The following is a 15,059-nucleotide window of genomic DNA, read 5'->3' as shown; positions in this document are numbered from 1 at the left end:
ATAAAAATTCTTGAAAATTGTTAGCTATTTCCTTCAGGATAAATAATAATGTAGCTAGGTACACCGAACTGCCTCCACATTTTATTGTGGATAGATCCAAGCAGCTTCCCACAATAAGAGTATCTCAGACTCTTTATGGAAATTCAGGTTATGCACAGAAAATAGGCCTTGTCATTAGGTGGTCCCCCTCAAGAAGGCCTGGATGGCAAAACCCTACCATTGCTCTCACAGGGATGGCATTGCCTTTAACCGGGTTTTGAATAAGCTTCTGCCAGAGGCCGCAGTGGTAGCCGTGGCAGGATCCATTTTTATGCTACTTTTGTAATTTGGAGTTCCCCACCATAAGGGTAGGGTAAAGCAAAAGTCTCAGGTTTTAATCTGTTGTTTATTACTTAATTGTATATTCTTTTTAAAATTAATACTCAGAGCTTCTCTATCTTACTAGGCGAATGGGTCCTTTTTTAGTCCTTCTTTCTCTGGGTTCATAGCCTTCAAGTTGGGCTGCAATAGACAGAGATCTCAGTTGTAACCGCCTACCTCATATGGCCCCGAAGTTTTTGCTTCCACTGCCATGAACTGGAGCTCAGAGAAGATTAAAACAAAATGTCTGTTGAGTTCAACCAATATCTCTAGGTATCTGTAGCAGGAAGGTTTCCATGTTGCCTAATCAGCTATTTTGTGGTGAGCTTATTCTCTTACCATCTATGAACTCTTGGCACATGATTATAGGTCACTTGAGGAAAAAAGAGCACGCAGTTAGTAACACTGGTTTTCTAATGCCTTTGTGTTTTGAAACAGATAGAAAATACTATACGATGGAGGATACGCCGGGACAAAGAAGGAAATGAAATTAAAGAAAGCAATGCTCGGATAGTCAAGTGGTCCGATGGAAGGTGAGCATAAATGCCTGAAGAGTATGGAAATGCCCAGAGGGAGGCCTGGGATGAATGAAGTTTTCTGCGTAGGACCGTATTTTAGGATCATCTTTCATTAAAGAATCAACAAGATCTAGGCCTCTGGCATTACCTGGGAAACCTGGGAGAAATAAATAAGGTTAAGATCACAGTGCAGCACTTGGATACTCTAGTCATAGACCCAAGATGTGATCAAATTCACAGTATCTACCTTATTGAGATGAAAGCCTAATCTTAGCGCCCATTTGTGATAATTGGACATTATAAATTGGTATGTTTGAAAAAATGGTTTCTATTTTACTAATGAAATGGTAGAGAGTGGGAAAATGATAAAAACAATTATATTTGAAGTTGAAAGGAAGATGGATTTTACCACCTTTTACTTTGAAAGGTTAGGTTAGTTGTTTCCAGTATCTTTTCTTTGTTTTTCTTATGAATTCATTATGGGGACAGGATGCTGCAGTTCCACAGCATTTTAAGAACAGCTAACAGGGTAGAATGGAAGCTGTAGGATTTGTTAAATATCCACGCTAATAACTGAACTATTTCTTATTTCCAGCCTGTCCCTGCATTTAGGCAATGAGGTGTTTGATGTTGACAAGGCCCCGATGCAGGGCAATCACAACCAGCTGTTCATTAGGGAAGACACTGGTCTGCAGGGACAAGCCATCTTTAAGTCCAAACTCACCTTCAGGTAACTATTCATAGTGACCCACAGCTACTTGGCAGTTAAAGAGCAACAGGGCAGAGAGGTTGGCTGTGCACAAAGCCTGCCTCAGTTCTGATTGACCTGATTTTGAGGTGCAGCTCACCAAGGCCCATGGTTTGGTTCCCATGCTATTGTTCACCTTTGCAACAAGTTGCTGTCCCTCAGGGAGCCAGTTCACGCTATGGAAACCAACATGAGCCCGCCATACAAACCAGAAGACCGGTTATTAACTCACATTGATTGACGCACCTGGTAAGAGCCTGGACTGTCTGTGCTGCTCTGCTGGCCAGCGTGTCCCTTCCCTTCAGGGACATTTACCTGGGAAGCCTGCCGATCGCGAGCATGCTCTTGGTGTGCGCATGCGCCAGAGGAAAGGGCTGCCGCAGGGGCTGCTGTGTCATTGTCCGCAACTGTGTTTGCTGTTGGTATGATTGCCTCCAAATATTCTTTGTAAACAGTGAGACGTTTTCTTCTGTTTCCTGCAGACCTCATGCTACAGACTGTGCCACACTTAGAAAGATGACCCTGCTACTTGCTAACAGATGCTCGAGGACACAGAAGATTAGAATCTTACCGATGGCTGGTCGTGACCCTGAATGCCAGCGCACAGAGATGGTTCAGGTATGTTGGCTGAGGTTTATCCTGGGATTGTTTGGGGTATTAAGAACTGTGCTTTCCAGAATGTTAATTCATCATTTCTTATTGTCACAGCTGTTTTATTTCTTGTGGTTGTCAGGGAGCCTGCTTAACCTTCTAAGCATGTGGTTAACCACAGTAATTGTCATAGTCAATGGCTGATGGTGAGATACAGCAATCCGGACCCTCGGGTGTTCTCTCTCCAATCTATGAGATTTCAGAGGGAAACTAGTAATTTAAAAATATAACCCGGGCTTCCCTGGTGGCACAGTGGTTAAGAATCCGCCTGCCAGTGCAGCGGACACGGGTTCGACCCCTGGTCCGGGGAGATCCCACATAGCGCGGAGCAACCTAAGCCCGTGGGCCACAACTACTGAGCCTGCGCTCTAGAGCCCACGAGCCACAACTACTGAAGCCCACGCACCTAGAGCCCATGCTGTGCAAGAAGAGAAGCCACCGCAATGAGAAGCCTGTACACCGCAACGAGGAGCAGCCCCTGCTCGCTGCAACTAGAGAAAGCCCAAGTGCAGCAACAAGGACCCAATGTAGTCAAAAATAAATAAATTAATTAAAAAAAATCTTTATATAAAAATATAACCCTTGATGTACATCATTAAACTGTGTTAACCAGATAGGAGGTGATGTGGGAAGGTCATGAGGACATTCTGACTCAGTTGACACTGGCTCTGCCTAGTGAACCCCAGTGTGTAGAAGCCAGGCAGATGGAAGGGAATGAAGGCTCTGCTTTGGGGCTCAGGGACCCTCCCCACCAGAACCTCCCCATCCTGCCATCAGGAGCTGTGGGGAGCTCTCTGGGTTGAGGGCCCCAGACTGGAATATATGAGCACCATGGTAGTTCGGTGGAGCCTGGGCAAGTCAGGTGTCTGTCTCAGGGTGAAGAGAATCCGCCTCCCTCAGGCGTCCACTGGACATTAACGAGGTTCCTCAGGCTGGTCGCCACACTCTGGGCTCTGCCTGGCAGCACAGGGGACGCTGCATCTCCCAAGGCTGTACCGGTGCCAGTTCTGATGGGGCGGTTGGTGTGAGGGAGGGAGCCTTTGCCTCTTCACCCTGTGTTTTCTTCACGCCTTCGAACGAACAAGATGATGACCATGTGTGGTAACAGAGGTGTAAAATGGAGAGAACTGTACCCTGAGGACATAGGAACTGGTGTTATCCTGGGCGAGGCATTTACGTGTTCTTTACAGTAAAGTAGTTTCAAGGGGGCACTAAGTGAGTTCATTTTTTGTTTTAAAGTTCAGTAATTTATTTGCTTCTTTACAGAAAGAAGAAGAACGTTTGAGGGCGTCTACTCACCAGGAGACCATCCATCTGTGGGAAAAGCAGAACCAGCGGGGGCCGAGTGCCCCCTACCAGGGCCCCAGCAGTGGTGAGGAGGGAGAAGCCAGCAAGAACCATGGCCGAGGTGAGTAGGGAGAGGAGGTCACGCTTCACCATCTCAGGGCCGTGGGAGCGATTGTGCTCTCGTGGGCTCTTACTGTCTTGCTGTTATTCACTTAGGACAACAGTACCAAGGCCTTTTATTTTGTTTTCCCTGGGACCACTTTGCCACACAAAAGCTTAGCTGGGAAAATAAGGCACCCCCATAATAAGAAAATCAATTAAATAATTTTGTCCTTATGGAGGAAAATGTGTAACAGGCAGTTCTCCTGCTTGTATAGGGACCCAGCGTTTAAACTTTGTAGTTTTAAAATATGTGGGGCTTCCCTGGTGGCGCAGTGGTTAAGAATCTGCCTGCCAATGCAGGGGACACAGGTTTGAGCCCTGGTCTGGGAAGATCCCACACGCTGCGGAGCAACCAAGCTCGTGTGCCACAACTACTGAGCCTGCGCTTTAGAGCTTGGGAACCACAACTACTGAGCCCGCGTGCCACAACTACTGAGCCCGCATGTCACAACTAGTGAAGCCCGTGTGCCTAGAGCCCATGCTCCACAACAAGAGAAGCCACCGCAATGAGAAGCCTGTGCACCACACCGAAGAGTAGCCCTTGCTCACCACAACTAGAGAAAGCCTGTGTGCAGCTGCGAAGACCCAATGCAGCCAAAAATAAGAAATAAATAAAATAAATTTTTTAAAAAATGTGTGCACAAAGCCCCTCGGGTATTTAAAAATGATCAGACAATCTCTCCGAAGGAAAAACCTCTCCAATCTAAGTCATTTAAGCATGTTTGAAAGCTGTACATACTTCTTTATGAAAACTTTAAAAAATTGTTGGCTCCTCAAGGGAAATATATGGTGGGAAGTAGCAATATTCAAGAGTAGAAAAATTCAGGAATAAATGGGTCTTCATCTTTGAAGGTCAATCCCGTATCTAAAGTCCCTTTGCTTTCAGAGGAGAGGGCCAGAATCTATTCTTCAGAGAGTGATGAGGGACCAGATGAAGATAAGGCTCAAAGGTCGCTGAGAGCAAAGAAGCTCACCAGTGATGGGGTAAAACCAAATTTATTCAGTCTGAAGGGGTTTGCCCTGTAGCCACAAGTCAACTCCTGGAATGAAGAGGAGCTCACAGCCCTAGAGCACAGACAGATGTCTACACACCTCCCTGTAACTCAGTGAGATGAATGCAGTAATAAGCCTAGACGTGGCCCAGAGGAGGGCCTGACACCTGTGCCGTCTTGCTGGTTGCAGAAGGAAGAGCATTAGGGTGGACATGCCAGAGGATGGAGAGACCTGTGAGAAAAGACACATGGCTGAGACACCAGGGCTCGACCAGAGAATTAGAAGTAGCTGGGTACAGTAGAGCAAGGGCCCTCTCGCCTTCATCATGGGTATGATAATAGTGGAGGGTTAGATCGTTTCCATGTTGTTAAAATTATTTTCCTTTAATTATTTCCTTTTCCACCTATAAGAGCACAAGTGCAAAGAAAATGTAAGTCTTAATTACACAAGCAAATCACTATGTTGTTGCCATTGTGCCATATTCATTCATCCAGTGTTTTCTGAACACTTAACATGCATTGCTATGGGTTTGGAGTTACAGATCAGAGGAAACATCTCAGTAATAGAAATTGGCCTTACTAAAAAAAAAAAAAAAAAAGAAAGAAATCGGCCTTACTGTGTAATGGAAGCACTAATTTTTCATGTGAAAAAAATATATTTAAAACTTGGAAAGCATACTGAAAAAGCACATAAAACACAAGCAGTCCTTTTAAAAAAATTGACAGGCTTTAAAATACTGAATTTTAGGTAGAGAAAGTGAAGTACTGAGGAAGCAGAGGTATGTATTTCAAGTAATAATGAGCAGAATCCCCGTCAGGATAGAGTGAGGTGTCCCTGAGCCCTGACTGCTGCCCAGGGAAGCCCGGGCTCCCCTTGTCTGACCTGTAGAGACAGTGTTTGTGGACAAGGTCGCCGCTGGTGGGTAGGGTTCTAACATGAAGGGCTAGCTCCCCCATCAGCTCAGAACTACTTAAGACAAAATTTCCAGAAACGTTCAGTATTAAATTTTACACCTTCTCTCTCATATCTGTTCAGGAGGTGAACCCTCCAGAAAGAGGAAAGCAGGCAGCGAAGAAGAGGATGACTGAAGTATGAAACGCGTGCTTGCTGTAAGTATGGTTTTCAACTGTTTGTTTTAAAACAATGATGAAATGACTTGTTTTGATTGAAGGGGGGAATTGAGTTGCTTTTGCATAATCCTAGTTGTGGTTAAAAAATGTTCAGAAGCAAGTCTGTGACTTTAGAAAATACATTCTTCCCAAATGAGAAGTTTATTTTGGTAACTGTTTGCTCTGGGTCTTGGGTTTCCTTGTCCGAGCAGGTACAGCACGGGAGGGCTCGCTGGAGACTCGGTGCTTTGCCAAGTGCTGCATGGGCCTTACCAGTTCTAATCCTCAGAACAACTCAAAGGGCAGCTGCTGTTATTCTCATTTTACAGACATGGAAGCTGAGTTAGAACTTAAGACCTCTGTCCAAAGCTTTTTCTTAAGTTAAAAACAAAAACAAAAACATTTTTGAGACAAGAGTCGGGAACTTATTTGCACAGCAGTCACACTGCTGAACAGATACATTAGTGACCTTATGGAGAAAGACACCCAAAATATCTGAGAGAAATGGTCACCAAAAGGTTTAGAGAAAAAAGAGCAGTGGGAAACAAAACACTAGATTTGACTTCTAGCTTTGTGACTGGTGCAGTAGCTGGAACATAATAGGTGCATAAAAAGTATTTATTGAATGAACAAGCCAATGATATTATCTTGGGGAAGTTATTCAACTTCTCTGAAGTCAGTTTGCTCAACTTGATGGGATTTGGACTTGACCATGTAAACTCTTCATGATTTAATGTTTATATTCCTCTACCTCTGAGAGTTGATTAGATACGTTTTTTTAGAAGTCTTTTGTTAAATAGAAATGGTCAAAGGAAAGGAAATGGCCCATCATCTTACCACGCAGAAAACCTGGATATATATTATATTTCCCTCCCTTTTATATTTTTAAAGTATAATTTCATAGTTGTGCAGTAAACACAGACATAATTAGCACCCGCTCCAGAAAGGCCATTTAGAGACTCATCCAGAATGCTGAGAAGTACTAGCACAGTTCAATCATAAAGTCGGCTGTTCTTCTTTTTTTTTAATTTTATTGAAGTAAAGTTGATATACAATGTTGTGTTAATTTCTTCTGTACAGCAAAGTGACTCACTTATACATATGTGTATATATACTTTTTCACATTTTTTTCCGTTATGGTTTGTCACAGGATATTGAATATAATTCCCTGTGCTATACAGTAGGATCTTGTTTTTTATCCATCCTATATATAATAGTTTGCCTCTGCTAATCCCAAACTCCCATTCCTTCCCTTTCCTATCCCTCCAAACCCCTTGGCAACCTCAAGTCTGTTGAGCTGCAAATGGCATTATTTCATTCTTCCTGATGGCTAATATTCCATTGTATATCTTCTTTATCCATTCATTCATTTAGGTTTTTCCATGTCTTGGCTATTGTGAATAGTGCTGCTATGAACATAGGGGTGCATGTATCTTTTCGAATTAGTTTCATCTGGGTATATGCCCAGGAGTGAGATGGCTGGATCATACATCAACTCTATTTTTAGTTTTTTGAGGAAACTCCATACTGTTTTCCATAGTGGCTGCACCAGTTTACATTCCCACCAACAGTGTAGGAGGGTTCCCTTTTCTCCACACCCTTTCCAGCCTTTGCTCTTTGTTGACTTTTTAATGATGGCCATTCTGACTGGTGTGATGTGGTACCTTACTGTAGTTTTGACTTGCATTTCTCTAATAATTAGTGATCTTGAGCATCTTTTCATGTGCCTATTGGCCATCTGTATGTCTTCTTTGGAGAAATGTCTATTTAGGTCTTCTGCCCACTTTTCGGCTGGGTTGTGTTTTTTTGTTGTTGTTGTTGTTGAGTTGTATGAGCTGTTTGTATATTTTGGAAATTAAGCCCTTGTTGGTCACATCATTTGCAAACATTTTCTCCCAGCCCGTAGGCTTTTTTGTTTTGTTTATGGTTTCCTTTTCTGTGCAAAAGCTTTAAGTTTGACTAGGTCCCATTTGTCTATTTTTGTTTTTAATTTCTGTTGCCCTGGGAGACTGATCTAAGAAAACATTGGTATGATTTTTGTCAGAGAATGTTTTGCCTGTGTTCTCTTCTAGGAGTTTTATGGTGTCATATCTTATGTTTAAGTCTTTAAGCCATTTTGAGTTTATTTTTGTGCATGGTGTGAGGGTGTGTTTTAACTTCATTGATTTACATGCAGCTGTCCAACTTTCCCAGAACCACTTGTTGAAGAGACCATCTTTTTCCCATTTTATATTCTTGCCTATTTTGTCAAAGACTAATTGACCATAGGTGTGTAGGTTTTTTCCTGGGCTCTCTGTTCTGTTCCACTGATATGTATGTCTGTTTTTGTGCCAGTACCACACTGTTTTGATTACTGTAGCTTTGTAGTATTGTCTGAAGCCTGGGAGGGTTATGCCTTCTGCTTTGTTCTTTTCCCTCAGGACTGCTTTGGCAATTATGGGTCTTTTATGGTTTCATATAAATTTCAGGATTATTCTAGTTCTGTGAAAAATGTCATGGGTAATTTGATAGGGATCACATTAAATCTGTAGATTAGGTCAGCTGTTCTTTATAAGGGCTGGCCTTGAGGCTCTGCTACTTCAGCAACAGGGCAGTTGGGCCGAGCCTAGAGGCCCTCAACCCTTGTAGACATGGTGGAAAGCTTAATATTTGAAGGCCAAAAGATGTTTGGGGATTTTGGATCCTCCCATTGTTTGGTGCTTGGAGCAGGGTGCCACTGGGCTGAGCATGAGGGCATTATCTCCCACAGCCACAGCTCCTGGCACCACGTCCACTCAGACTCACAGGAGCTAGAGTTACCTGACAACCCAAGCACCCGAGCCTCCAACAGGCATCAAGACTTCCCATATGTGAACATAAGCCCGACAGCCATCCTTGCTTGGAAGGCCAGCCAACACTAAAGATTCAAGGGGAATTTCATTATTCCTTAAGTTTCAAAATTCAATTATTTGATGTTTATCCCTAAAAGTTTCCTCAAACCCATTACACGTTGCGCTGATTTTCTTTTGGTTGGTGGATATAGGTGACTGATGAGAGATGTATTTGTTTTACTGCAAAACTAATCTCTAGTTTAATAGCTGGATTGGCTCCCATCAGGCCCAGAACGCACTGTATCATAGGTCCCTGTTTCTTCATATTTGTCAATTTAAAAAAAAAAACTCAATTTTTTTTTTTTTTTGCCGTACACGGGCCTCTCACTGTTGTGGCCTCTCCTGTTGCAGACGCACAGGCTTAGCGGCCATGGCTCATGGGCCTAGCCGCTCTGCGGCATGTGGGATCTTCCCAGACTGGAACACGAACCCGTGTCCCCTGCATCGGCAGGCGGACTCTCATCCACTGCGCCACCAGGGAAGCCCTTTTTTTTTTTTTAATTTGATTTTATGGACAGACCAGACGGAGTACTGATGGTATGAGATTGAACCGTATGAACTTACTATTTTTATGGGTATAAATGGTCACGTATTGACAGTTTTATATGGTTTAACTTAATAGGGTAGGAAAGAATAACTCAGGGAAATTAATAAACTTGTTCTTAAGAGGTGTGTAAGGAATGAACTTTAGAACATAGGCACTAAATGGATTTTCCAAAAAGTCCAAGTCTACAGTATATTTGATAAACTTTAGTGAAATTATTTATTCCAATATGAAGTGGTAAATTCTAAATGCCTATAGTCCATATTTTTCAAAAGAACTTTCACTGTGCTAATAAGAGCCAATAATATTAATATTTTGTAATATTTAAGTATCAGTATTATAAAATTCAGTTTTTATATTTATAAAAATTGAAAAAGTAAAGCATTTATAGCATTTTGGTATTTTAGAGTTAAAAAATGTATTTAAATGCCCAATTTCATGTGACAAAGAATGATGCACTGTTATAAAGGTAATTTTCAAGCTTTTAAACATAACTAAAACCAAATATAATTCATCCAAAAGACTGAAAAAAATGTGGGCATTTATTCAAAATTACAAAGGTTTTTATGCTATGTGTGTGTGTAAATGCACATGTATGCATGCAATTTTTTTTTCACGATTTTTGTTTTATAATTCTTAAGCAGACAGATCTAAAAAGTTTAAACTGAATCAGACTTTTTTTCTTTTGTGAGTTAAGGTGAAATTTAAACTCCTAAAAATTGCTATACACAGCTACCAAGAAGCACCCAGAATCTGTTCTTAAACCTTACTCTCTGAGTGGACTACAATATCTGACAGAAAAATTTTAGGCCTATTAATCGCTTTGCAGCACTTAAAGCATATTGATAGTCTGTAGAAAAGGGAGTTAAGCCTCACATATGTAGACTCCACGGGAGTTTATCTTAAAAGTGTACAAACTTGAACAATGCTAACAAGATATGGCTGGTGGTGTTTCACAGTGTTACAATCTATTCTTATCTAGCCACTAGAGCAGATGTCCTAAGTAAAAGTCTTTATATGTCAATGAAGGCTGTCTAAAATACTTGGTTGACAAGATTGGCTCCTCTGAATGATCAGACTGCAGGTTAGAGTTCAGCATTAACAAACTGTTATAAATGTTTTATTATAAAAAAATTTCCAATTTTTCAGTTTTTATAGGGACTTACGGAACTAAATTATAATGCAGAAAAATCAATATGACATAAGAAAGAATGACATTAAAATGACATAAGGGGCTTCCCTGGTGGCGCAGTGGTTGGGAGTCCGCCTGCCAATGCAGGGAACACGGGTTCGTGCCCCGGTCCGGGAAGATCCCACGTGCCGCAGAGCGGCTAGGCCCGTGAGCCGTGGCCGCTGAGCCTGTGCGTCCGGAGCCTGTGCTCCGCAACAGGAGAGGCCACAACAGTGAGGGGCCCGCGTACCGCAAAAAAAAAAAAAAAATGACATAAAAATATAAAAATCTTTGCTTATTGTAAATATAATTTTCTCAATTTAAAAATTTGTGAAGAGTTCCTTTGAGAAGTAGCTAGAAACATTAACTGTCGTATGGTGAGAAACAGCCAGAAACATTAATGTTCAGTGGGAGCTGATGGAAAAGATGGTTCTATAGATGTTTAGACTGAAGAACTCACGCCCCTTGATAGGAGGTGCTCTGACACATCCAATTTGCTTGCTTCTTGTGGGTGCCATGTCTTTAGTTAATACTGTTCGAAAATGGAGTGGTCTTGAGGGCATTATGCTAAATAAGTCAGAGAGAAAGACAAATATTGTATCATCTCACATATCAGAATCTAAAAAAACTAAATTCATAGATACAGCAAGCAGAGTGTGGTTGCCAGAGGTGGGGCATGGGGAGTGCGTGAAATGTGTGAAGGTGGTCAAGTGGTACAAACTTCCAGTTATAAGAGAATGTCCTACGACTAATGTACAGCATAGTTATGACAGTTAATAATACTGTATTACATATTTGAAAGTTGCTAAGAGAATAGATCTTAAAAGTTCTCATCACAAGGAAAAACATTTTTTAAAACTACGTGAGGTGATGTTTAACTAAACTTATCGTGGTAATCATTTTGCAGTATGTGCATATATCAAATCATTATGTCGTACACCTTAAACTAATACAATGTTATATGTCAATTATCTCAATAAAAATAGAAAAAAAAATTTTTAAGTGAAGTGGCATTTGAAATGAAGGAGCAAAACTGGACAGTACTGAACTTACAGAGAACGGAAATTGCTATGGATTCTAGAAAAACAGTGATCCTTGTATCTGCTGGGAGGTAACAGTGATTCCTGATTTTATAAGGAAAAAGTGAGGCAGTCCTGGGACCACAGAGCGAAAATTTAAAGATTTTATGAAACCTCATGCATTATTTAATCTTATTTTAATGGTAGCAAGGGTTAAATATAATGTACAATAGAACATGACTAACATTTTATCAAAACATTTTTTCTTTTATAATTTTCAGTATACCATGGACTCCCCTTTTTAAATGAAAAAATATCAGATGCTGTCAACGGAAAAACAATATACAAAGCTCTATACATGTAACTTTTCCAGAGGACACCTACTGTACAAAGCAAGTATATGGATTATTTCATTCAAATACGAGAATCTGCAATTTAACTATCAAGATGTAATTCTCCTTAAGATCTCTAACAATCTGCTAATTTCTTAAACACAAAATGTTTATTTGGTCTTTTAAACGACAGGCACCGCACTGTTAGAAAATGTATTTCACCTATGAATTAGACTTCTACTAGGCTTTAGCTCCAAGTGTACAGCACCAAAATCCATTTTAATAATATCAATATTATTAATACTGATTTTTTAATACATACAATTTCATGCAAACTGGAAAAATTAGAACTTCCAATATGAATATAAAATTTTATAAAATGGGAAATTAAAAGCTTTTTAAAAAACAGCAATTTAAAAATGCAAAGAATAGTCTTTGCTTAGGTAACCAGATAAGTTTACATTGGTTACACTATAAAAACTTAAAGTCTTAGAAAATCTTTGGTTTAAAAATCAAGAGTATTTCACAACTCCAATCTGTTATAAAAAAATTTTAGATAAATACAGAAGTACTGAAAGTTATTAAAAGGGTAAGAGGTGCCAGATTTTTAAAGATCAAAGTAAACATCAGTTTTCTCCCTTGTCATTACAATTCTTGAAAGATTTTCTGCATTTAATCAGATCAGTGTTCACCCTTATTTATTAAGAAATCTTTTCTTCAATTATATAATGAACTATTGTAGCTCAGAACTGGAATGGTACAAGGAAATCACTCAACTTCTTCATACTTTGATAAATAATAAGTGGAAAAGGTATTACCCCAAGTATAACACACAATTTTAGGTGGGGCCCACCTACCTATATTTAAAAAAAAGCTTTGGAGAGGAAAGGGTAACATACTTAGCAATTTACTGACTGACTTACAGGGCAGGGCAAGCAAGGAAGCCTTGCTAAAAGTGTACTGGTAGCTCTGCACAGCTGCTCCATGCTGACTCCCCACCCTGCTGGAACTGTGCAGTCTCTAAAACCAAGTGCATTTCCAAAGTCATTTATGAAAGGAGGGAGAGAGCGAGCGAGAGTGAGCTTGACTTGCTAACTTGGAAAAACCTCCAGCACCCTATAACTGAAAGGGAATAGCAGTACAGTGCAAAGCCAGTCTTTGGCCCCTTTCAAACAATGGATACTGATTCCAAAAAAACACACACTCAGTCCTCATGAGGAAAGCTTTTGCCTGTTGTTAAGAAGGCTTATTACTGTAGCATGCAAGGAGTTGCCTAGCTCATTAGATAAACTGTCCAACCCAAGACAAAGGAGCAGACATTTTATAATTCAATTTCAAGAAGTTTAAAAAAATTAACAATAGACCTCTCCCCTATTCTGGAAGGAGATTCCTCCTTTAGAAAAATCTCCCTGTAAGGGATACACCCAGGCCTGAATTGTCAAGGCCAGGACTGCTCAGACTCCTTTGCCCCTGTCGTCTGCAGCTGTAACCCCTCTGCCATCTCCTGCTCCGGGGCTGCCCTGAAATAGGACATGAATGCAGGCCCAAATTATCGATCATACTATTGGATCTGGAGTAGTCTTCCCACCACAGGACTACCGTTTAACTGTTCACCTTAATACTTTGAAGGATAGGAAGACAGCTTGTGTTATGAGAAATTGCTTTTATACAATGTAGACCAAAAAGTACAAGATGAAAGGAAACAGATTTATCTAACAGCCATTTTCCTTATTGGTTGGGAAAATCTGTAGTGAGTGGTGATTATATACCATTCAGACAATTCTGTGTTGCATGTAGGAACGTCTCACTATCCTGTGCAGCTCTTAATTTATACCCAGGCCAGTTTCTAATTTACCATCAGTAACCATCAATTTAAAGGACCGTTTTGCATGCTCCTCAGACTTAATCTCCACCATTTATTAACTTTGATTTCATGTGTTTAAAAACAGCTTTCTTTTTGCTTTTACCCTAAATAACTGAGAGCTGGCTATATGCCTTTTACAGGGAAGAAAAAAATAGCTTTCCTACTCAGATGCTTTTTTTTTACTATGAGCTTTCACAAAAATTTAATAATGCCCACGTTATTGCAATGAAAAACGGTAACGAACTTAGACCTAACTACTTTTAAACAAAGTGTGTAACCTGGCTAAGCTGATGACTTTGTTGAAAAAAACTGTAGGTGTTGCTGAGACACCTTGGACAGGTGCAGTGCCATGGAATGCACAGGAGACTGCTTCCTCTCTCCTAGAGATCTGCTTTGACTCCAAAACAGATGACCAGGTTTTGAGTCATCTGTTTTAAAATGCTGGCATTTTGCTTTCTTGATAGAAGCAGAAACCATACTCTTGCCAAGTTCATGTGTTCTGAAACTTGGAAAAGTCTCCTTGCCGTGGAATAAGGAAAGCTTTGAAGTTCCTTGTACCTAAGAGGTGCAACAACAATTCTGACATCAGCAATGTCCCTTTCTGACTTAAAAAAAGATTGGTCCTTAGAATGTTCATATTACTCTACATAAATGACTTCCTAAACTTTTTTATAATTGTATTTTTTTAACCCAAGACTCATCATAAACCATTTAATTAAGCTAAATTAAAACTGATTTTAGCAGAAAGTAGAAATAATGCTTTAGAATACAAAATATCACCTACTAGTGATTTACAATCTGAAACTGGTAACAACTTAAACTAGATAAAAGATACATGTAGTTAAAAAAAAAAAAAGAATTTCCAGTCTTTTCCCTTCTCCCGAGGAAAATTTTACATCTGATATCACAACACGGGCCCTTGGCAAACTTTCAAAGTCTTCCAAAGATTACATGTTGGCAGACTTACTGGTGGTCTCCTTCAACTCGTCTCTTGCGAACTATGAGAAAAAGAATGTTAGAAATCCCTGTTAGTTTGTACAATGTTAATTTGCTTGTGACAAGTTTCTGTGTGATCCAGTTAGAGTTGTACAAAAATGGATTGTCCATTTGCAGTTCAGACGGCCATTAAAATAAAAAACTCACATCCTTCACCATGGTTACTTACCTGTTAAGAACTGAGGGGCTAAGCTCAGCTGTGCTTACACTGCAGTAACATTAGAAATCTACAACAGAATGGTCAGCAGTCACCTTCAAGCCACTGTGCCTGTCTCATTTGTGTATTAAAATTTATACCTCCATTAAAAAATGACTAATAACTTACTGTATTAAATTTTGAAATGACATTCAGGCAGCTGGGATTAGAAAGTATTAAACGTAACTATTTGCATGCTCTTCTGATTAATTCCTCAGTTTGTGCAAGAACATACCAGA

At 40.3% G+C, this 15,059-nt stretch overlaps 1 protein-coding gene across 1 annotated transcript in view; it reads right to left on the bottom strand.

Moving 5' to 3' along the window:
- Positions 1 to 11,610: 11,610 nt before the first annotated feature.
- Positions 11,611 to 15,059, bottom strand: part of TMOD3 (tropomodulin 3) — an 84,681-nt gene continuing 81,232 nt past the window's right edge. The window contains exon 10 of the mRNA XM_082647214.1: positions 11,611 to 14,626. Coding sequence (XP_082503340.1) covers positions 14,592 to 14,626 — 35 coding nt within the window. The 3' untranslated portion in view covers positions 11,611 to 14,591. The remainder of the gene's footprint in view (positions 14,627 to 15,059) is intronic.

Source organism: Grampus griseus (genome assembly GCF_964374135.1).
Source record: "Grampus griseus genome assembly, chromosome: 2".
Taxonomy (NCBI): Eukaryota; Metazoa; Chordata; class Mammalia; order Artiodactyla; family Delphinidae; genus Grampus; species Grampus griseus.
Note: the sequence above shows the minus strand (reverse complement) of the source record. Positions and strands in the feature narration are given on the sequence as shown.